The sequence below is a fragment of the Natator depressus genome, chromosome 1 (genome assembly GCF_965152275.1).
Source record: "Natator depressus isolate rNatDep1 chromosome 1, rNatDep2.hap1, whole genome shotgun sequence".
Taxonomy (NCBI): domain Eukaryota; kingdom Metazoa; phylum Chordata; order Testudines; family Cheloniidae; genus Natator; species Natator depressus.
The window spans coordinates 205,865,837-205,890,467 of record NC_134234.1 but is presented as its reverse complement, the minus strand read 5'-3'; the positions used below and the strand labels follow the sequence as shown (position 1 = coordinate 205,890,467).

General features: G+C 45.8%; 1 protein-coding gene across 1 annotated transcript in view; it reads left to right on the top strand.

The window, feature by feature from the left end:
- MAN1A2 (mannosidase alpha class 1A member 2) overlaps positions 1-24,631 on the top strand; it is a 307,541-nt gene that overhangs the window by 254,298 nt on the left and 28,612 nt on the right. Inside the window, exon 10 of the mRNA XM_074975205.1 lies at positions 23,968-24,187. Within this exon, the coding sequence (XP_074831306.1) occupies positions 23,968-24,187 (220 nt within the window). The remainder of the gene's footprint in view (positions 1-23,967; positions 24,188-24,631) is intronic.

Sequence of the window (24,631 nt, the reverse complement as noted above, 5' to 3'; positions counted from 1 at the left end):
CCATGGTGGTGAAGATTGCTCCTTTCTCATAGACTTTAAGGTCTGAAGGGATCATTATGATTATCTAGTCTGACCTGCTGCATGACGTAGGCCACAGAATCTCACCCACCCACTCCTGTAACAAACCCCTAACCTATGTCTGAGCTATTGAAGTCCTTAAATCGTGGTTTAAAGACTTCAAGGTGCAGAGAATCCTCCAGCAAGTGACCCGTGCCCCACGCTGCAGAGGAAGGCGAAAAACCCCCAGGGCCTCTGCCAATCTGCCCTGGAGGAAAATTCCTTCCTAACCCCATGGCAGTCAGCTAACCCCTGAGCATGTGGGCAAGACTCACCAGCCAGACACCCAGGAAAGAATTCTCTGTAGTAACTCAGATTCCACCCCATCTAACATCCCATCACAGGCCATTGGGCATATCTACCACCAATAGTTGAAGATCAGTTAATTGCCAAAATTAAGCTATCTCATCATATCATACCTTCCATAAACTTATCAAGCTTAGTCTTGAAGCCAGATATGTCTTTTGCCCCCACTGCTTCACTTGGAAGGCTGTTCCAGAACTTCACTCCTCTGATGGTTAGAAACCTTCGTCTAATTTCAAGTCTAAACTTCCTGATGGCCAGTTTATATCCAATTGTTCTTGTATCCACATTGGTACTGAGCTTAAATAATTCTTCTCCCTCCGTGCTATTTATCCCACTGATATATTTATAGAGAATCATATCTCCTTCAGCCTTCTTTTTGTTAGGCTAAACAAGCCAAGCTCTTTGAGTCTCCTTTCATAAAGCATTCCTCGGATCATCCTAGTAACCCTTCTCTGTACCTGTTTCAGTTTGAATTCATCTTTCTTAAACATGGGAGACCAGAACTCCACACAATATTCCAGATGAGGTCTCACCAGTGCCTTGTATAACGGTATTAACACCTCCTTATCTGTACTGGAAATACCTCACCTGATGCATCCCAAGACCGCGTTAGCTTTTTTCATGGCTATATCACATTGGTGGCTCATAGTCATCCTGTGATGAACCAATACTCCGAGGTCCTTCTCCTCCTCTGTTACTTCCAAGTGATGTGTCCCCAGTTTATAACAAAAATTCTTGTTATTAATCCCTAAATGCATGACCTTGCACTTTTCACTATTAAATTTCATCCTATTACTATTATTCCAGTTTACAAGGTCATCAAGATCTTCCTGTATGATATCCCGGTTCTTCTCTGTATTGGCAATGCCTCCCAGCTTTGTGTCATCCGCAAATTTTATTAGCACATTCCCGCTTTTTGTGCCAAGGTCAGTAATAAAAAGATTAAATAAGATTGGTCCCAAAACAGATTCCTGAGGAACTCCACTAGTAACCTACCTCCAGCCTGACAGTTCACCTTTGAGTGTGACCCGTTGTAGTCTCCCCTTTAACCAGTTCCTTATCCACCTTTCAATTTTCATATTGATCCCCATCTTTTCCGATTTAGCTAATAATTCCGCATGTGGAACCGTATCAAATGCCCTACTGAAATCGAGGTAAATTAGATCCACTGTGTTTCCTTTGTCTAAAAAATCTGTTACTTTCTCAAAGAAGGAGATCAGGTTGGTTTGACACAATCTACCTTTTGTAAAACCATGTTGTATTTTGTCCCAATTACCATTGACCTCAATGTCCTTAACTACTTTCCCCTTCAAAATTTTTTCCAAGACCTTGCATACTACAGATGTCAAACTAACAGGCCTGTAGTTACCCGGATCACTTTTTTCCCGTTTCTTAAAAATAGGAATTATGTTAGCAATTCTCCAGTCATAGAATCATAGAATATCAGGGTTGGAAGGGACCTCAGGAGGTCATCTAGTCCAATCCCCTGCTCAAAGCAAGACCAATCCCCAATTAAATCATCCCAGCCAGGGCTTTGTCAAGCCTGACCTTAAAAACTTCTAAGGAAGGAGATTCTACCACCTCCCTAGGTAAGGCATTCCAGTGTTTCACCACCCTCCTAGTGAAAAAGGTTTTCCTAATATCCAACCTAAACCTCCCCCACTGCAACTTGAGACCATTACTCCTTGTCCTGTCCTCTTCTACCACTGAGGATAGTCTAGAACCATCCTCTCTGGAACCACCTCTCAGGTAGTTGAAAGCAGCTATCAAATCCCCCCTCATTCTTCTCTTCTGCAGACTAAACAATCCCAGTTCCCTCAGCCTCTCCTCATAAGTCATGTGTTCCAGACCCCTAATCATTTTTGTTGCCCTTCGCTGGACTCTCTCCAATTTATCCACATCCTTCTTGTAGTGTGGGGCCCAAAACTGGACACAGTACTCCAGATGAGGCCTCACCAATGTCGAATAGAGGGGAACGATCACGTCCCTCGATCTGCTCGCTATGCCCCTACTTATACATCCCAAAATGCCATTGGCCTTATTGGCAACAAGGGCACACTGCTGACTCATATCCAGCTTCTTGTCCACTGTCACCCCTAGGTCCTTTTCCGCAGAACTGCTGCCTAGCCATTCGGTCCCTAGTCTGTAGCTGTGCGTTGGGTTCTTCCGTCCTAAGTGCAGGACCCTGCACTTATCCTTATTGAACCTCATCAGATTTCTTTTGGCCCAATCCTCCAATTTTCTAGGTCCCTCTGTATCCTATCCCTGCCCTCCAGTGTATCTACCACTCCTCCCAGTTTAGTATCATCCGCAAATTTGCTGAGAGTGCAATCCACACCATCCTCCAGATTATTTATGAAGATATTGAACAAAACCGGCCCCAGGACCGACCCCTGGGGCACTCCACTTGACACCGGCTGCCAACTAGACATGGAGCCATTGATCACTACCCGTTGAGCCCGACAATCTAGCCAACTTTCTACCCACCTTATAGTGCATTCATCCAGCCCATACTTCTTTAACTTGCTGACAAGAATACTGTGGGAGACCGTGTCAAAAGCTTTGCTAAAGTCAAGAAACAATACATCCACTGCTTTCCCTTCATCCACAGAACCAGTAATCTCATCATAGAAGGCGATTAGATTAGTCAGGCATGACCTACCCTTCGTGAATCCATGCTGACTGTTCCTGATCACTTTCCTCTCATGTAAGTGCTTCAGGATTGATTCTTTGAGGACCTGCTCCATGATTTTTCCAGGGACTGAGGTGAGGCTGACCGGCCTGTAGTTCCCAGGATCCTTCTTCTTCCCTTTTTTAAAGATTGGCACTACATTAGCCTTTTTCCAGTCATCTGGGACTTCCCCCGTTCGCCACGAGTTTTCAAAGATAATGGCCAATGGCTCTGCAATCAGAGCCGCCAATTCCTTTAGCACTCTCGGATGCAACTTGTCCGGCCCCATGGACTTGTGCACGTCCAGCTTTTCTAAATAGTCCCTAACCACCTCTTTCTCCACAGAGGGCTGGCCATCTACTCCCCATGTTGTGATGCCCAGCGCAGCAGTCTGGGAGCTGACCTTGTTCGTGAAGACAGAGGCAAAAAAAGCATTGAGCACATTAGCTTTTCCACATCCTCTGTCACTAGGTTGCCTCCCTCATTCAGTAAGGGGCCCACACTTTCCTTGGCTTTCTTCTTGTTGCCAACATACCTGAAGAAACCCTTCTTGTTACTCTTGACATCTCTTGCTAGCTGCAGCTCCAGGTGCGATTTGGCCCTCCTGATTTCATTCCTACATGCCTGAGCAATATTTTTATACTCTTCCCTGGTCATATGTCCAACCTTCCACTTCTTGTAAGCTTCTTTTTTATGTTTAAGATCCGCTAGGATTTCACCGTTAAGGCAAGCTGGTTGCCTGCCATATTTACTATTCTTTCGACTCATCGGGATGGTTTGTCCCTGTAACCTCAACAGGGATTCCTTGAAATACAGCCAGCTCTCCTGGACTCCTTTCCCCTTCATGTTAGTCCCCCAGGGGATCCTACCCATCCGTTCCCTGAGTGAGTCGAAGTCTGCTTTCCTGAAGTCCAGGGTCCGTATCCTGCTGCTTACCTCTCTTCCCTGTGTCAGGATCCTGAACTCAACCAACTCATGGTCACTGCCTCCCAGATTCCCGTCCACTTTTGCTTCCCCCACTAATTCTTCCCGGTTTGTGAGCAGCAGGTCAAGAAAAGCTACCCCCCTAGTTGGCTCGTCTAGCACTTGCACCAGGAAATTGTCCCCTACGCTTTCCAAAAACTTCCTGGATTGTCTGTGCACCGCTGTATTGCTCTCCCAGCAGATATCAGGAAAATTAAAGTCACCCATGAGAACCAGGGTGTGCGATCTAGTAGCTTCTGTGAGTTGCCGGAAGAAAGCCTCATCCACCTCATCCCCCTGGTCCAGTGGTCTATAGCAGACTCCCACCACTACATCACTCTTGTTGCTCACACTTCTAAACTTAATCCAGAGACACTCAGGTTTTTCTGCAGTTTCGTACCGGAGCTCTGAGCAGTCATACTGCTCCCTTACATACAGTGCTACTCCCCCACCTTTTCTGCCCTGCCTGTCCTTCCTGAACAGTTTATAACCATCCATGACAGTACTCCAGTCATGTGAGTTATCCCACCAAGTCTCTGTTATTCCAATCACGTCATAATTCCTTGACATCACCAGGACCTCCAGTTCTCCCTGCTTGTTTCCAAGGCTTTGTGCATTCGTATATAAGCACTTGAGATAACCTGCTGATCGCCCCTCATTCTCAGTATGAGGCAGGAGCCCTCCCCTCACAGACGTTCCTGCCTGTGCTTCCTCCCGGTATCCCGCTTTCCCACTTACCTCAGGGCTTTGGTCTCCTTCCCCCAGTGAACCTAGTTTAAAGCCCTCCTCACTAGGTTAGCCAGCCTGCTCGCAAAGATGCTCTTCCCTCTCTTCGTAAGATGGAGCCCGTCTCTGCCCAGCACTCCTCCTTCATGGAACACCATCCAATGGTCAAAGAATCCAAAGCCTTCTCTCCGACACCACCTGCGTAGCCATTCGTTGACTTCCACGATTCGACGGTCCCTGCCCCGGCCTTTTCCTTCCACGGGGAGGATGGACAAGAACACCACTTGCGCCTCAAACTCCTTTATCCTTCTTCCCAGAGCCACGTAGTCCTCAGTGATCTGCTCAAGGTCATTCTTGGCAGTATCATTGGTGCCCACGTGGAGAAGCAGGAAGGGGTAGCGATCCGAGGGCTTGATGAGTCTCGACAGTCTCTCCATCACATTGCGAATTTTAGCCCCTGGCAAGCAGCAGACTTCTCGGTTTTCCCGGTCAGGGCGGCAGACAGATGACTCAGTCCCCCGGAGGAGACAGTCCCCGACCACCACCACCCGCCTCCTTCTCTTGGGAGTGGTGGTCGTGGAACCCCCCATCTCAGGACAGTGCATCTCATGCCTTCCAACCAGCGGAGTCTCCTTCTGCTTTCTCCCCCCAGACATATCATCTGGTCCACTCTCCGCAAAGGTACCTGTGGAGAGAACATGAAAGCGGTTAGTTACCTGTGTCCGCGTTGCTGGAACCCAGACATTCCCCCTTCTTCTTCTGGAGGTCACATGTTGCCAAGCTTCTTCACTGGCCTCTTGGCTCTGCTGTGCAACCTGCTCTAAATCTTTAGAGCTTTGTGCCCGTAGAAGCATATCCTGACTTTTGTCCAGAAAATCCTCAGTTTCTCGTATGCAACGCAGGGTCGTTATCTGTTGCTCCAGACCTTCAATCTTCTCTTCCAATATGGAGACCAGCTTGCACTTTGTACAGACAAAGTCGCTTCTGTCCTGTGGAAGAAAGACAAACATGGCACATCCAGTGCAGGTCACAACAGCTGAACCCCCCCCTTCCATATCACCTTCCTACTATGAGCTTCCTCAGAGAAGTTGGCAAGATGTAAGCCTCACTGGGCTCACTCCAGGCGAACTCCCAGGCAAACTCCTGCTGTGTGCTGCTTTTCTGGTTCGCCGCCACTCAGCTGGTTCGCGAAGCTCTGGCTATTTTTAAACAGCCAGGCTTCCCTGAAACAAACAAACAGACAGCCCCAATGCCCGCCCCCTGCAGGCTACCAGCCAATCAGGCACTCGCTCAGGCTCTCACACTGCCCTCCCAGCAAACACACACTCGGATACTTACTCAGCAAACACGCACTCGGATACTCACCAATCCCAGGCAAACTCCTGCTGTGTGCTGCTCTGCTGTTCCCCGCTGCTCAGCTGGTTCGCTGCCGCTCAGTGGTCATACAGTCAGTCATACAGTTCAACCCCTGAGTTTACAGATTCATTACAAATTTTTGCTAATGGGCTTGCAATTTCATGTGCCAGTTCCTTTAATATTCTTGGATGAAGATTATCTGGGCCCCCCGATTTAGTCCCATTAAGCTGTTCAAGTTTGGCTTCTACCTTGGATGTGGTAATATCTACCTCCATTTCCTCATTCCCATTTGTCATCCTACCATTATCCCTAAGCCCCTCATTAGCCTCATTAAAGACTGAGGCAAAATATTTGTTTAGATATTGGGCCATGCCTAGATTATCCTTATCCTTCACTCCATCCTCAGTGTTTAGCAGCCCCACTTCTTCTTTCTTTGTTTTCTTCTTATTTATATGGCTATAGAACCTTTTACTATTGCTTTTAATTCCCTTTGCAAGGTCCAACTCTACATGGCTTTTGACCTTTCTCACTTTATACCTACATGTTCTGACCTCAATAAGGTAGCTTTCCTTGCTAATCCCTCCCATTTTCCACTCCTTGTAGGCTTTCTGCTTTTTCTTAATCACCTCTCTGAGATGCTTGCTCATCCAGTTTGGTCTGCAACTCCTGTCTATGAATTTTTTCTCCTTTCTTGGGATGCCGGCTTCTGATAATTTCTGCAACTTTGACTTGAAGTAATTCCAGGCCTCCTCCGCCTTTAGATCCACAAGTTTTTCAGTCCAATCCGCTTCCCTAACTAATTTCCTTAATTTTTTTTAGTTAGCCTTTTTGAAATCAAAAACCCTAGTCACAGATCTATTTTTGTTTATCCTTCCATTTAGTTTGAACTGAATTAGCTCATGATCATGCGAACCAAGGTTGCCCCAACAACCATTTCTTCTGTGCGGTCCTCACTGCTCACCAAAACCAAATCTAAAATGGCATCCCCTCTTGTCGGTTCAGCAACTACTTGGTGAAGGAATCCATCAGCTATCGCATCCAGGAAAATCTGAGCCCTATTATTATTACTAGCACTTGTCCTCCAGTCTATATCTGGGAAGTTAAAGTCTGCCATGATCACACAATTTCCATTAGTATTTACTTAATTAAAAACATTAAAGAGGTCTCTATCCATATCCAGATTGGATCCCGGCGGTCTATAGCACACCTCAAGCACTATCCCAGGGGAGGCTCTCGTAGCTTTCCTCCCCAGTGTGATTTTTGCCCAGACAGACTCTGTCTTATTCATTCCATCACTTCTTATTTCTTTACAGTCTACCTCATCATTGATATACAATGCTACTCCACCACCTTTGCCTTCATTTCTGTCTTTCCTAAACAGCACATACCCTTCAATACCAGTACTCCAGTCATGACTACTATTCCACCATGTTTCTGTTATCCCTATAATATCTGGTTTCACTTCCTGCACCAGTAGCTCTAGTACCTCTATTTTGTTACCTATGTTCCTTGCATTAGTGTACAAACATCTTAATTTTTGCTGTTTGGCCTCTCTCACATTCTTTACCCGATTAGGCACAGACATTCTACCGCCAGTATCACCTATTAGACTGGTATGTACACTGTCCTTCCTCCTTATGTCCATTCTCCTACCCACGGCTGTATCCTTTCTTACTTTGTTTTCTTCCCTCTCAATGTTAAAATCCAGCATGGAGATTACCTGGACATCTCCCAACCATCTCCCCCAGATTCCTAGTTTAAAGCTCTCTTAACCAGTTGTGCCAGCCTCCATCCTAGAAGTCTATTTCCCTCCCTACTCAGGTGAAGTCCATCCCGAGAGAACACTCCTCTCTCCATGAATGCTTCCCAGTGGCCATACATCCAAAGCCCTCCTTATAGCACCACTGCCTGAGCCATCTGTTGAGCATCATAATTTGTCACACCTTTGTTGCCCTTCTCTAGGATCAGGCAGAATCCCACTGAAGATCACCTGAGCCTCGATTTCCTTAAGCGTTTTCCCCAGCCTAGCATAGTCACCCTTGATACATTCCAGCAAGAATCTAGCCATATCATTTGTTCCCACATGAAGGACAATCAGTGGATTCTTTCCCGCTCCCGTTAGGATCCTCTTCAGCCTCAGGTCCACATCCTGTATCTTAGCACCCGGCAGACAGCATACCCTTCTGTTCTCTGGATCAGCTCTTGTTACAGGCCTGTCTGTTCTTCTCAGTGAGGAGTCCCCAATCACGTAGACCTGCCTTTTCCTGGTGATGGTGCGATTCTCCAGTCTATCCCCTGTTCCCTCTGGCTGCAAGTCCTCTTGATTCCTATTGTCCCTTGCAATCATCTGCAACCCATCCCGTATCCTCCTGGGGCTCATATTTGCTATTGTTATCTCCACTGACTCTTGCCCTCTTCCTATAGGACTAGCTGCTCTTCTCTTCTTCCTTGCCCTCTCACCTTCAGTGACTACCTGCTGTGCCCCTTCTTCATTTTCCAATTCCGCAAACCTGTTCCTGAGCTCTGTTTCTCCTTCACTAGCCTGTCTTTTCCTCTGCCTGGTTCTCTTAGTCACATGCTTCCACTGTCCACTTTCCTCACCCAGCAGTCTCCCCTCAGAGTTCTTTGGTCCTGCTTCCATCTGCAAGTCTGAGCTTTTCCCTTCAGCCTCCTTATGTCTTTGCTCCATCATCCGCTCGAACCCCCTCTAAACTCAACCAGGGTTTCCACCTGTATCTCCAATCCTTGGATATTTTCTTCATCAGCTCTATCAGGCGGCACTTCATGCAGACAAAACTGTTTTCAGGTACCCCCTCCAGGATCATGTACATGCCACAGCTTCTACATCCAGTCATCTTCATTGTGTCTTCCACTACTTGGGTCACTACCACTGCTGCCTCTGTATCTGTCATAGCCTTCTCACCTAAGTCCTATTAGTCCGGGAAACACAAACCAGACCAAAACACCACCACCCACAGCAAAACAAACCCCCAACAAGCACCAAAACACTGCCAGACCACCACACACTCCCTTCATGAGACTTTCGGTCCACCCAACCTCCAAAAATTTTGATCCCTCATGAAGTCTTATTTTTAAGGACTCCAAAAGGAAATGATGGGTGAAATAGTTCATCCCCTCATTATTTGGTCCACCAATGGGACCTAATTTCTGACACTTCAGTTTTGCTTCATTAGCTTCTAATTCCATTGTCCTCTTGTTTACCAGTCCTCCTCTTAACACCATCCTTGGGTGGTATCAGTAGACTCTTGTTTTGACTAATTCAGGTTTTCTGTCTCCCTTTTGTACCTTTTTCCATACAGTTTTATATAACACTCTGACTTTTAATTTTGTTGCTTTGGACAACTTAGAGTACAGGCCTCTGCCTAAGAGGCCCCACTGTAACGCCCGCATTGGATAATGATCCTCCATTTGTAATTGTGTTTTGTGATGGGTCAGTTAGCCAGTTTTTAATCCATTTACTATGTGCTACATAGATTTTATATAATGCTACATTTTTAATCAGAAGATCATACATGTGTAAGTCAAATGCATTACTGAAGTCTATTATGTCAACACAGTTACTTTTGTCAAACTTGTGATTTAATTTTTAAAAGGTTTGAAATTTTTTTGAGAAGACCTATTTTCTATAAAGCTATGTTGATTTGCATTAGTTTGCTGCTGTCTCTAGCTCTTTACTGATTGCATCCTATCTGAGCCTTTCCATGATTTTGCTTGAAACTGATGTCAGATTAATCTGGTCTGTAGTTACCCAGTTCATCCCATTACCCTTTTTAATTTTTGGCACAATGTTAGGTTTTTTCTGGTCCATTAGAACTTCCCCAGTATTCCAAGATTTATTAAATAGCAACATCTGTAGTTCAGAGAGCATCTCAGCTCCTTAGCCTCTTTTGATATTTTTGGGTGCAAGTTACTGGTCCTGCATGTTTAAAAATGTTTAACAGTTGCTGTTTAGCATCCTCCCAGGTTACTGTTGGAATCAAAATTATTTCATTATCACTGTGGGCTGTGAATATGTAAACCCCATTTCTTTTTCTTATTCATGGTGGTCAGCCACAAACACTTAAAACTGTATCTGTCATTGTTACTCCCTATGGTCCCAGTCTTGCCAGTGATTCCATATGGGCAGACCCCTGTGCTTGCATGGAGACACAGGGAAGTTAAGGTGGGTCCAAACGTGCATCGGGGTCCACCCATATGGAACAGCTTTCAGGATCAGGGCCTATTTTTGTAGTCAGAAATTCTGCTAGACATAGCAGGAATATGTGTGCAAACAAATGTTCAGTAAGAATAGCTGACTGTTTTCTCTAACTACATTTTGGATGTTTTATTGAATCCATAGAATAGTTAATCAGAGTTGATCTCTAGTGCATGGACGCCAGCATATGTTTGTAAGTGGTCTGTGTCTCTGGGCATATCTACATTGCAATGTAAGCCTGGTCTCAGACTCAGGCTCAAGCCCTAACCCCCATTCTGTCTACACACAAATCTCTTGGACTCGGGCTCAGACCCAGGGTCCTAGGACCCCATGATGGTAGAGGGTCAAAGCCCAAGTTAAGGTTGGACCCAAGGTTCAAGCCCTATCATTTTACATTGTAGACGTAGCCTTCCCCCACCCCACAGACTTGGGTCCTTGGAGTCCTCCAACAGTATCCCACAATGCAATGGGATGGCTTCCTTTGTCCTTTCTCTTCCAAAAATCACCAGTTAACTCCAGGGAAATGGAAGCAGCCCCCTTGTTCCAGTGCAGCAGCTTAGCGTTTAACCTTTCTATTTATTCTGACCATTGAGTTGCAAACCCACCTTAGGAGAACCTTCAGCATTTGCAATGAATGCTAACTAGAAGAAATCCAGTACACAGTGTTTTGCTTCATGGTCATGGGAGCACAGCCAGATTTTGGTTATACAGTGGATTTTAGTAAGAGTACCAGGTTTGACCATTCATACCAGCAAATAGCAAAATGCCATCAGCACTGGAAATTTAACGGACCATGACTAACGCAGAGAACAGATTCAGTGGCTCAAGACTGAGTACCTGAAAACCAGGGACCAAAACTGCATCTCTGGCAACTCACCGACATCGTGCCAGTTTTATGATGAATTTGACTGGGTGCTGGGCACTGCGCCAAGCATGGAGCCACCAGCAGTGTACAATGACCTGATCAGCTGGGATGGCGTCCTGCTGGCCTGAGAAGCCAGCATGGGAATCGATGGGTACAATCAGGCACCAAATGTGGCAAATAAAAAGACTTTGCTAACGAAATGGATCCTAGAGGAGGCTTTGGTGCAGGAGCAGCTGCAGCACATCCTGGGGCCCTGCTCGAAAGAACTTTTTGGTCCCCCCACCAAAGGAACAGCCAACCACGGGACTGGTATCAGAAATGGAAGAGGGAAAAGCTAACTAGAGGCTGGTAAGTTTCTGGCTCCATTTTTCTGTTTACTAATATAGGAACAGGAGGGATTTCTGCTCTAAGAACCAGTGCAAAAGATATAAGCCCTGGGTAGCAGCATGTATCTGCTAATGGTGGATTGCATGCCAGCACCTTGGCATCCCCTCACTCTCCACCCACCACGTGGAATTCAAAATGGAGTCCGGGAAACACAAACAGTAAAACGAGCATGTAAAAGAGAATATTTAAGGCATGCAGTTTTGCTAGTACATTCCAGTTTGTTAGAATGAGAATCTTATATTACATTTCCCGTATGTACGCGGCTTGATACCAACCCAACAGTGTAACGAGCTGCCTGAAAAGACTGAACTGTACGGGGCAGAAGGTTGGGGGAAGAGGTTCAAACGTTGTCCATTTTCACATGTAGTCCATTTCTGTTAAATGCAGTCCAGGCTTTCTATGGGTGATGAAATCATTAGTCCCAAATACGACTGGGCTTTGAATTCAGTCCAGAAATTTGCTGTGGGGGAGGAAAGAGGGATGGCAATGGAGTTCTTTGTGTTTGCATGCAGTCCTAACAGACTGTATCGGAAGCCATGGGGAGGCACTAAGCCATTTGGAAGATAATGCCGTATCCTGTTGATTCCCTCAGGAATTTTGACCCAATCCCAGGTGATGATAGCTGCAGACTTTACCTGTGGTAGGAACTCCAGATAGGTAGTCACATTTTCCAGGGCCACCTCAGTAGCTCACCAGCCCACTCCACTCGTAGATATGCTATTCAGTTATCATACATTCAGGGATGCTGGAACAATTTTTGAGTGGGGGTGCTGATAATGGAAACCATGTATATTACTACTTCAAGCCAGAGGGTGCGGCAGCACACCAGTCCCCTTAGTTCCAGCACCACTGCATACATTTGAATACTTCAGTGACAACCACACCTGGTTTCCCACCAGCAGCTTGGAATAACACCTCTCTTTGCCAATTGGGCGCCACAAGAACTGTTATGGCCTCCAGAATGTGCAAAGCCTGAAGTGATAGGGAAGGTTTATGTAGCACAGCCACCAACCTCCCCCCAAACTCCATTTCACTGAAAAACTTTAAAAAAAAAAAAGTTTTAATTTTTAATATACCATTCTCTCAGCACTTCTTTCACTGGGATTAACCCAGCTATGTCCAGGCAGCCCTCTGCCAATATACTGAAGTTCAGTTTCAAAATTTAACATTTTCTGTCCTGGAAAGTCCAAAACAATTGTTTCTGTGCTCCTGCACTGACACATTTGAGACAGTAACCCTCAGTATCTTCTCCTATTGCAGGCCCCTTGACCTCTACAGGCGTCAGAACCTCCACAGCTCGCCCTCATGGCAGAGGGCTCATCGTACCTTCACAGACCATTCCAAGAGGAAGGATTTCTGGGATGAACTTGTGATTGAAGTTCTGGACAGGGCTCAACAACCAAGTCGAGTACCAAAGGCAAAGGGACTTGTGGCAAGAGGAAAGACATGCAGGAGGCAAGTGGAAAAGGCTCAGGCCGTCTTCGCAGCTTGAGGACAGGGTAGCGGCGCAGGAGCAGGCCCTCACTCTGCAGTTCCTGGAATAGGAGGGGTGATTAAGGGAGGAAGATAGAGCACAACAGAGAGAACTGTCTGAGCAGCTGCTGTCTCTAATGTCTACAAGAGTCCTGGCTCCTGCTGCACCTGCACCATGGCCCAAATCCTCTCTGCAGTACCCTGGCCTGCATTCCAGAAAACCTTGGACAACTCCATGGCTGGGTGGCCCATGAAATTTGGCCCTATGAGCAGCTGGACAGGGCATATGTACCTCATGCAGTCCTCATGCTGAACCCCTGCCCATGGACGCCTCTACCTTCTTGCCCTGGCACCAAGCGCATGGCAAATGTGGAATGAAGGAGAAGGGATAGAGGACACACAATAGTGAGGGGAGCGTGTCTTATACATAGTTTAACTGTTTGCACTTGTTTATGCACTTTGTTCTTGTTTACTTTTAAAGTTTTGGTGTTGATAGTGTTTTGGTGTGCTAATGGCAGCTGGCCTGCCAGACAATGGTTTAATGTTGTACTTTTCCAATACACGTGTAAAAATAAAGGTTTTTATTTTATAAATAAATTTTATTGCCATCATGCAATAAATATAATGTGTATTTCAAATAGTAAAGGTAAACACATGGGCAGGGACCACTGGGAGGTTGTATGCAAAACCCATGTCTCAATACAGCTATAAATGTCAATCCATATATCAGTTATTTACATCAAGACATACCGTTCCCCTCCCCCCATTTCATAAGCAGTCATGTCATTCAAAAGCACAATGCATGGCAATCAACCCCCCTTCTCACACAAGCAATCAATGCTCACCCCCACCAAACAAGCACAGTCATAAAGGTACTATTCTCCATGTTCTGTTGGCCCATGCAAGTCCATAATGTGGGAACACAAAGCACTTATGATTTCGATTGCCTGGGTGCATCCAGCTTCAGCTGTGATAGGTGCACTTTATGACCGATTCAGCAGCCTAGAGCTGTCATAGGGAAATGGCCCACCTCTGGTTTCAAAAAGATTGTGAAGAGCACAGCAAACCACAGTAACGTGGACAGCATTGATGACACTTGGAATGCAAATAGGTCTGCAGACATCTCCAGCTGGAATTCAATCTGCCAAAAGCACATTCAACCACTCTGCTACACCTGCTCAGAGTGTAATTAAACCTTCTTTTGCCAGGGCCTCTGAGATCAGGGTATGTTTCATAAGAGAAGGCAAAGGCAGTACATGGGGTCCCCCAGAAAAACAGTTGGCCAGTAACTCTGTTTATGACAATGTCATGTGGTGGGAATAGTGTCCCAGGCTCTCTGTGAACATAGACTCCCAATTGTTGAAAACTTGGCATCATGAACTTTTCTAGTGCAGCCAACACTGACATTCATAAATCTGCCATTGTGGTCCATGGGGGCCTGCATAATGATAGAGTAGTACTCTTTGTGGTTTATGTGCTTGTGCACCTTGAGGAGGGCAAACTGTGGGCACATGAGTCCCACCAGTGGCCCCAGTGCAGTTGGGAAACCCCATTCTCTTGAAGCCAGCAATTTACTTCAGGGATATCTTTTATGCCTGCCTCCTTGGGGTTCCTCACATGCCTGATTGCTTCCGAAACTTCCACAGTCGACTTTCCAACATCAGACCGCTTGGCAATGAACCTGTGACAGCCTGCAGTAGCCAGCTTCCAGGCAGTTATAGCAAGCTGCTTCCGGGCTGGCATGGCTGCCCACATGCGTGCGTCTTTACCCTGAAGGGACAAGGCAAGCTGCTCCCAAAGCTCTAGAAATGTAGCTTTCTTCATGCAAAAGCTCTGGACCCACTGCTAGTCATCCCAGGTCTGCATGATGGTGTGATCCCACCAGCCTGTGCTTGTGGCCCTGCTCCAAAGAGCTGGTCTATGTAGGGGGAATCAGCAGCTATACCGAGTGTCAGGAGCAGCATCAGCATGTGCCATGTATGTGTCTTCCTCCTCCTCCTCCTGCTCTGTTATTAGCTCTGTCAGGTGCCTTTCGTGGGTGAGAAAACACTGCCAAACTGCTCACCAGTGTCTCATGGAAGCTCTGCCTGCATCCTGAAAAAGGAGCGAAAGCCCAAGCAAAAGAAGTTATTGAAATGGTGACTCCTCCATTTTGCTGGTTTCCATTGTTGGAAGCACACAGACCAAAACTGATGACTTAGCCGGATGTTCTGGCAGGCCATTCAAACTTCCTATAATGTGTTGCGTGGGAGGTCAAGTTTTCCCACACTGTACCACTAACAAAGCGATATATTTCAGGAGGGCGCTAGGAAGTGTGGAATACAGTTGGTTGAACTCAGGTCTGCATACTGAGTCCAGGAGAGCTGGCTGTATTTCAAGGAATCCCTGTTGAGGTTACAGGGACAAACCATCCCGATGAGTCGAAAGAATAGTAAACATGGCAAGCGACCAGCTTGGCTTAATGGTGAAATCCTAGCGGATCTTAAACATAAAAAAGAAGCTTACAAGAAGTGGAAGGTTGGACATATGACCAGGGAAGAGTATAAAAATATTGCTTGGGCATGTAGGAAAGATATCAGGAGGGCCAAATCGCACCTGGAGCTGCAGCTAGCAAGAGATGTCAAGAGTAACAAGAAGGGTTTCTTCAGGTATGTTGGCAACAAGAAGAAAGCCAAGGAAAGTGTGGGCCCCTTACTGAATGAGGGAGGCAACCTAGTGACAGAGGATGTGGAAAAAGCTAATGTACTCAATGCTTTTTTTGCCTCTGTTTTCACTAACAAGGTCAGCTCCCAGACTGCTGCGCTGGGCATCACAGAATGGGGAAAAGATGGCCAGCCCTCTGTGGAGATAGAAGTGGTTAGGGACTATTTAGAAAAGCTGGACGTGCACAAGTCCATGGGGCCGGACGAGTTACATCCGAGAGTGCTGAAGGAATTGGCAGCTGTGATTGCAGAGCCCTTGGCCATTATCTTTGAAAACTCGTGGCGAACGGGGGAAGTCCCGGATGAGTGGAAAAAGGCTAATGTAGTGCCAATCTTTAAAAAAGGGAAGGAGGATCCTGGGAACTACAGGCCAGTCAGCCTCACCTCAGTCCCTGGAAAAATCATGGAGCAGGTCCTCAAAGAATCAATCCTGAAGCACTTACATGAGAGGAAAGTGATCAGGAACAGTCAGCATGGATTCACCAAGGGAAGGTCATGCCTGACTAATCTAATCGCCTTTTATGATGAGATTACTGGTTCTGTGGATGAAGGGAAAGCAGTGGATGTATTGTTTCTTGACTTTAGCAAAGCTTTTGACACGGTCTCCCACAGTATTCTTGTCAGCAAGTTAAGGAAGTATGGGCTAGATGAATGCACTATAAGGTGGGTAGAAAGCTGGCTAGATTGTCGGGCTCAACGGGTAGTGATCAATGGCTCCATGTCTAGTTGGCAGCCGGTGTCAAGTGGAGTGCCCCAGGGGTCGGTCCTGGGGCCGGTTTTGTTCAATATCTTCATAAATGATCTGGAGGATGGTGTGGATTGCACTCTCAGCAAATTTGCAGATGATACTAAACTGGGAGGAGTGGTAGATACGCTGGAGGGGAGGGATAGGATACAGAAGGACCTAGACAAATTGGAGGATTGGGCCAAAAGAAATCTGATGAGGTTCAATAAGGATAAGTGCAGGGTCCTGCACTTAGGATGGAAGAATCCAATGCACCGCTACAGACTAGGGACCGAATGGCTAGGCAGCAGTTCTGCGGAAAAGGACCTAGGGGTGACAGTGGACAAGAAGCTGGATATGAGTCAACAGTGTGCCCTTGTTGCCAAGAAGGCCAATGGCATTTTGGGATGTATAAGTAGGGGCATAGCGAGCAGATCGAGGGATGTGATCGTTCCCCTCTATTCGACACTGGTGAGGCCTCATCTGGAGTACTGTGTCCAGTTTTGGGCCCCACACTACAAGAAGGATGTGGATAAATTGGAGAGAGTCCAGCGAAGGGCAACAAAAATGATTCGGGGTCTAGAGCACATGACTTATGAAGAGAGGCTGAGGGAGCTGGGATTATTTAGTCTGCGGAAGAGAAGAATGAGGGGGGATTTGATAGCTGCTTTCAACTACCTGAAAGGGGGTTCCAAAGAGGATGGCTCTAGACTGTTCTCAATGGTAGCAGATGACAGAACGAGGAGTAATGGTCTCAAGTTGCAATGGGGGAGGTTTAGATTGGATATTAGGAAAAACTTTTTCACTAAGAGGGTGGTGAAACACTGGAATGCGTTACCTAGGGAGGTGGTAGAATCTCCTTCCTTAGAAGTTTTTAAGGTCAGGCTTGACAAAGCCCTGACTGGGATGATTTAACTGGGAATTGGTCCTGCTTCGAGCAGGGGGTTGGACTAGATGACCTTCTGGGGTCCCTTCCAACCCTGATATTCTATGATTCTATGATTCTATTGTGGACACCAGAGCCCTGGTTTCAGACCTGGGTTAAAAAATTCTTAACTTAGGGTTGGCAGTTATTGTAGACAAGCCCTGGGTTCTCAAACCCAGGGACCGCTGACTTGAGTCCCATTAACCCTGGGCTTACACTGCAGTGTAGACATACCCTTTAAGACCAAGTTCCAGCTTCCAATCTACCTACTCTTTTGTAGTTCCTTATAACTTTCTCAACTCTTCCTTTAAGGGTGTTGTTTCTAACTTTGGTTTTGGCAAATTGGAGCAAAATCTCTTCATATCATTTTTTAAGTGGAAGGGGTAGAGTACAAATACACTTTCTTTCCATAGTCCAGTTATTTTTGTGTGTGTTCACAGAACTTAAAAATGAATGGAGGAAGGAATGTGAAACTTAGTTTGTTTTATAGTTCTCACTGAGAAAGGAAAAACAATCCAACTGATGATGGTAATTTATATTTAGCATTTTTGTAGCATTTTAGGTTTTCAAAGCTGTGTACAGATATTAACCAATCCCCACAACACCCCTGTGGCGGAGTGGGTAAAGAAAAATGAGTTCTGTGTTTTCAAAGTTAGAATGTTGGCTTGTGTGCACTGGAACTCTCCAGCTGAGTTCTCAGAGAAAAGTGAAGCTAAGGGTTATTAGAACTGGCACTGCTCTTATTTGCTGCTTAAGAACTAAAAACAAATAAGCCCTTAAGGCCATATTTAGCACTGAGCTGATTTCAGTGTTAAAGATGGCTCAGAAACTGTGGCTAAGCTAAGAGCTTAGGTGCCTTAATCATGTAGGAGTAAATTGTGGATACTGAAACACATCCTTGAGGAGGGGGCCTGCCTGTGATGAACAATATCTGTGCATCGGACATGCAAAATCTGCTCCATCATTAAAACAGAACAGATTGCTGACCCCTTTATTTTGGCCCAGCTCTGAGGGATAGTGTAGACTGGGGAGTACCATGACTCTACTCTCTCTGTACCACTTTCTTGTCATCCTGCTTCCAATCAGGAGAACAGGGGCAAGCAGTCCCTCTACTTCCCAAATCACAGAGGGTTCAGGGACTACTTCCCAAATCAAAGGGCACTTGCACAGTCACACAGACAGCAGATGAGGCATGACCATAAGGACTTCTGACAATCTGGTCCTTAAACTACTTTAAACTCTTTAAGTGGTTTAGGTTAGGCCTTAACCTTTGAGTAGACTTTAGTCTTTAACTGAGCTTAACTTTGAGGTCACCCATACTTCACTCCCCTAACTCTCACTGGGTGGAGAAGAGAGCACCATTGCCACCTTTACATTTCCACTTGTGTCTGGCTGCGACACCCTTCTCCTTGCAGAGATTATGAAGAAAGAAAAGAGAACAGAATCTATTCTGCAGATGTCAACCCCCAGTATTTAAATACCTTCATCAGCATATCATGTACTTCACAACAGAATGGGAACAAATTCCATGGCAACTGTTAAGTAAAGCCTCCGCTCAAATGCGATTGTAAGATCTGTAACTTGTATCATTAAGTTCTGCAACCTTGTTGCAGACTTTGTAACTTCAGTGGCAAAGAGTCCTGTGGCACCTTATAGACTAACAGACGTATTGGAGCATAAGCTTGCGTGGTTGAATACCCACTTCTTCAGATGCATGTAATGGAAATTTCCAGAGGCAGGTATAAATATGCAAGCAAGAATCAGGCTAGGGATAACGAGGTTAGTTTGATCAGGGAGGATGAGGCCCTCTTCTAGCAGTTGAGGTGTGAACACCAAGGGAGGAGAAACTGCTTTTGTCGTTGGCTAGCCATCACAGTCTTTGTTTAATCCTGAGCTGATGGTGTCAAATTTGCAAATGAATTGAAACTCAGCAGTTTCTCTTTGAAGTCTGGTCCTGAAGTTTTTTTGCTGCAGGCTGGCTACCTTTAAATCTGCTATTGTGTGTCCAGGGAGATTGAAGTGTTCTCCTCCTACAGGTTTTTGTATATTGCCATTTCTAATATCTGATTTGTGTCCATTTATCCTTTTATGTAGGGACTGTCCAATGTACATAGCAGAGGGGCATTGCTGGCACATGATGGCGTATATTACATTGGTGGACGTGCAGGTGAATGAACCGGTGATGGTGTGGCTGATCTGGTTAGGTCCTGTGATGGTGTCACTGGTGTAGATATGTGGGCAGAGCTGGCATCGAGGTTTGTTGCATGGATTGGTTCCTGAGTCAGAGTTACTATGGTGCGGTGTGTCGTTGCTGGTGAGAATATGCTTCAGGTTGGCGGGTTGTCTGTGGACGAGGACTGGCCTGCCTCCCAAGGCCTGTGAAAGTGAGGGATCGTTGTCCAGGATGGGTTGTAGATCACTGATGATGCATTGGAGAGGTTTTAGCTGAGAACTGTATGTGATGGCCAGTGGAGTTCTGTTGGTTTCTTTCTTGGGCTTGTCTCGCAGCAGGAGGCTTCTGGGTACACATCTGGCTCTGTTGATCTGTTTTCTTATTTCCTCGTACGGGTATTGTAGTTTTGAGAATGCTTGGCGAAGATCTTGTTGGTGTTGGTCTCTGTCTGAGGGGTTGGAGCAAATGCAGTTATACCTCAGCACTTGGCTGTAGACAGTGGATCATGTGGTGTGTCCGGGATGGAAGCTGGAAGCATGAAGGTAGGCACAGCGGTCGGTGGGTTTTCGGTATAGGGTGGTGTTAACGTGACCGTCACTTACTTGCACTGTGGTGTCTACGAAGTGGACCTGCCGTGCTGAGGTTGATGGTGGGGTCGAAGCTGTTGAAATAGTGGTTGAATTCTTCCAGGGTTTCTTTCCCATGGGTCCAGATGATGAAGATGTCATCAATGTAATGTAGGTAGAGAAAGGGCGTTAGTGGACGAGAGCTGAGGAAGCGTTGTTCCAGGTCAGCCATAAAAATGTTGGCATATTGTGGGGCCATGCGGGTGACCATAGCGGTGCCACTGCTCTGGAGGTGCATATTGTCACCAAATTTGAAATAATTATGTGTGAGGATAAAGCTACAGAGCTCAGCAACCAGTTGTGCTGGTTGCTTATGCTCTAATACGTCTGCTAGTCTATAAAGTGCCACAGGACTCTTTGCCACTTTCACAGATCCAGACTAACACGGCTTCCCCTCTTATACTGGTAACTTCAGTTACTGCTAGCACAGCCTTTTAAGTTTTGTAATCTTTGCAAGCTCTGTAACCTTTTCAAGTTACCACTTGTATGAACTGCCAAGCTTTGTAATATCCCATCACGCAATCAGAGTGGGTGAACAAGGGATTGTGTGTGTGGAAGATAAGAGGGTGTGAACGAGAGAGTGTATGGGGGATTGGGCGGAGAGGAACTGCAAGGAGAAAAGAGCCTGGAGACAGGAGACAGGTGTGGCTGATATAATCTGCCCTGAGAAGGCAATCACGGAGTGGCTGTAAAGATGCATGAAAGGAACAGGGACTGGGACTGCTTCTCGGTGACGGACACAAAAGAAAAACTCAGTGTACGTGACAGGAGTGCCCAGTTCCAAAATAAAAGGAAGCAGCCATGCACACAAGCTGCTGCTCCTTGACCTGCTCATCAGCCCAGATCCATGACCACAGACGGACACACCAGATCTACCACGCTTCGGCTTCTTGGCTTCCCATGCTGTCTCCAGTAACTCTCCGCCCGTGTAAGTGTGTGGGTACATGGGGGTATGAATGCGGTAAATGTGAATATGAATGCAGTGGATAAATAAGCTCCTTCCCTTTTCTGTCTGACCTAACAGCGGCATTGTAATAAAACTAATACAAGTGTGACCCTGGGTTGGTTTTTTAGGGGAACAGAGGTAACAGCAACAAGTGCTAAATTCTACCAAAATGCTGATTTATTCAACTACCATGAAATACCCTTGATTCCCATCTCCCCACCCCCATACAAACATCAATATGGCTCAAAATTGAAATAGTCACTTGTGTAAAATTTGTTGATATTTTTGACTGTTATTATTGAGGTTGGGTTCTTTTGCTTTGCTCTCCAGGTTGCCAAACTCAGCTCTTGTAATGCTTTCCAGACAGACAAACACATTTTTGTTAGGGAAGGGGAGAGCTTGTAATTGACTTCCTTGGCTCACCTTCTCAGCTCTCGAGGCTGTTGAACTGTTCTCCAGGCAGCCTAATCCACCAGCCTACATATCTGGGTTTCTGGTACAAGCTGGACTCCAGCTCTGGCTCCTTGACCTCTGCTGCCTGGCTCCATGGAACAGCATAGGGAATGTGCTTTATAATTAAAAAGAAAAAAGAAAAGGAGTACTTGTGGCACCTTAGAGACTAACCAGTTTATTTGAGCATGAGCTTTCGTGAGCTACAGCTCACTTCATCGGATGCATAGCATATTGTGGAAACTGCAGAAGACATTATATACACACAGAGACCATGAAACAAAACTTCCTCCCACCCCACTGTCCTGCTCGTAACAGCTTATCTAAAGTGATCATCAAGGAGGGCCATTTCCAGCACAAATCCAGGTTTTCTCACCCTTCCCCCCCCCCCACAGACACACATACAAACTCACTCTCCTGCTGGTAATAGCCAGCAGGAGAGTGAAAGAGGGGGGTGTGTGTGTGGGGGGGTGGTGGTGGTGGTGAGAAAACCTGGATTAGTGCTGGAAATGACCCACCTTGATTATCATGCGCATTATAAAGAGAGGTTTCAAAGAGGGATGGGCTATTACCAGCAGGAGAGTGAAAGAGGGGTGTGTGTGTGTGTGGGAGGTGGTGGTGAGAAAACCTGGATTAGTGCTGGAAATGACCCACCTTGATTATCATGCGCATTATAAAGAGAGGTTTCAAAGAGGGATGGGCTATTACCAGCAGGAGAGTGAAAGAGGGGGGTGTGGGGGGGGGGGGGTGGTGAGAAAACCTGGATTAGTGCTGGAAATGACCCACCTTGATTATCATGCGCATTATAAAGAGAGGTTTCAAAGAGGGATGGGCTATTACCAGCAGGAGAGTGAAGAGGGGTGTGTGTGGGGGGGGGGTGGTGGTTGTGAGAAAACCTGGATTAGTGCTGGAAATGACCCACCTTGATTATCATGCGCATTATAAAGAGAGGTTTCAAAGAGGGATGGGCTATTACCAGCAGGAGAGTGAAGAGGGGGGTGTGTGTGGGGGGGGGGGGTGAGAAAACCTGGATTAGTGCTGGAAATGACCCACCTTGATTATCATGCGCATTATAAAGAGAGGTTTCAAAGAGGGATGGGCTATTACCAGCAGGAGAGTAAAACCCTCCTTGATGATCACTTTAGATAAGCTGTTAGGAGCAGGACAGTGGGGTGGGAGGAAGTTTTGTTTCATGGTCTCTGTGTGTATATAATGTCTTCTGCAGTTTCCACAATATGCTATGCATCCGATGAAGTGAGCTGTAGCTCACGAAAGCTCATGCTCAAATAAACTGGTTAGTCTCTAAGGTGCCACAAGTACTCCTTTTCTTTTTTCTTTTTACGAATACAGACTAACACGGCTGTTAGTCTGAAACCTGCTTTATAATTGAGTCTACTCCCACTTGTGGCAAAAGTTGGAGAGCAAAAGGCAGCTACAAGTAGATTCTGGCAGAGCAGGAATACAAAAAGCTAAATGTTTGGTGGCAGGTTGCAGCAAAATAGAAAATTCCACTGCCAAAGTGCTGACTTCTATAGCATCTTGGGAAAAAGACAGATTTTGTGGTCGCAAAATCCTGAAGTATGTGAGGCCCAAGTTGAGACGAATGGGCTGTTCACATCTCTCAGAAGCTATTGTTTCTGCCTGGTTTTGGACTCAGGAAGATACTATTACATCAGTTACACACAGTTTGCCGGTTTGAGGTTTTTCTGCAACCAGAAGGGCTGGAACAATTTTATTTAATTAAAGTAGAGAATTTGGAGAACAATTCAGTGGAAAAGGGGGGATTCTGCAGTCACAAAATTACAGAAAATATGGGGTTCTGGTTTTAATAAATCAACTATAATAAAAGCTCAAGTATCTTAAATAACCAGGGAAATTAAGTACAAACACTAAAAATACCACGTAACCCACATTAACACAGTGTGGGTCTTTGTCCTGCTCTAGTGGCTGGTGCCCATAAAGACGTTTCTGAGGCTGCTACTGCTGCTGGTTAATGGGTCATAAGCCTTTATTTTCAATAGTAGAGACATATGGTTTTAAATGAAGAGGTCCTGGGTTCAATACCTCCAGATGTCTGTTATAAAATGTATCAGATGTAAATTGTACTTCAGATGTGGCTGAGTTAATATTGTTGAAATCTTGATTTTTTGGAATTTCATTACCTTTACATGCTTGATTTCTTAACCATAGAATTATATTATGGTTAATTTTTGTGTTTGCCATGTTGAATGTGTTTTTAGAGTGTTCATAGATAAATGTGGTAAGAAGGGAAAAAAATATTGTTGTTTTGAAAGTGACGTTAATTTCTGTGGTCAGAAATATATAGTGTTTAAAGCAGAGTAAAAATAGATAGAATCTTGACTGTTTCCAATATTTAAAGATTATCCCAATCTCCTTGCAGGCCATAGAAAGACATCTTATCAGAAAGTCTAACGGAGGTCTGACATACATTGGGGAATGGAAGAATGGGCACCTTGAGAGAAAGATGGGCCACCTCACCTGTTTTGCTGGGGGAATGTTTGCACTTGGAGCAGACGGTTCCAGAGATGATAAGGCTGGACATTATTTGCAACTTGGAGCTGAGATTGCACATACATGTCATGAGTCATACGACAGAACAAGTAAGAGATATTATCAATTTAATTATTTTAGTTTAACAGAACCCTGCACAGTAGAAATACACAGGAAAGAGAGGTGGTCAGATTATTCAAGAGATTTGTCTTGAACACATGAACCTGATCCTCCTTTATGGGCTTGGCTACACTTGCGGGTTTCAGCGCATTAAAGGAGTTCCAGGAGCCCTAGCTCACTCCCCATCCACACTGGCAAGGCATGTAGAGCACTCTGACTCCGCAGCTAGAGCGCTCCTGGTACTCCACTTCGACGAGTGGACTAACATTTTGTCCGCCCCCGCTGGAGCGCCGCGGCGCCAGTGTGAACGCCCTGATCTGTTCGTGTGCTCTGATCAGCCTCCAGAAGTGTCCCACAATGCCTGTTCTAGCCACTCTGGTCATCACTTTGAACTCTACTGCCCTTCCCTCAGGTGACCAACCGTCAGACCCGCC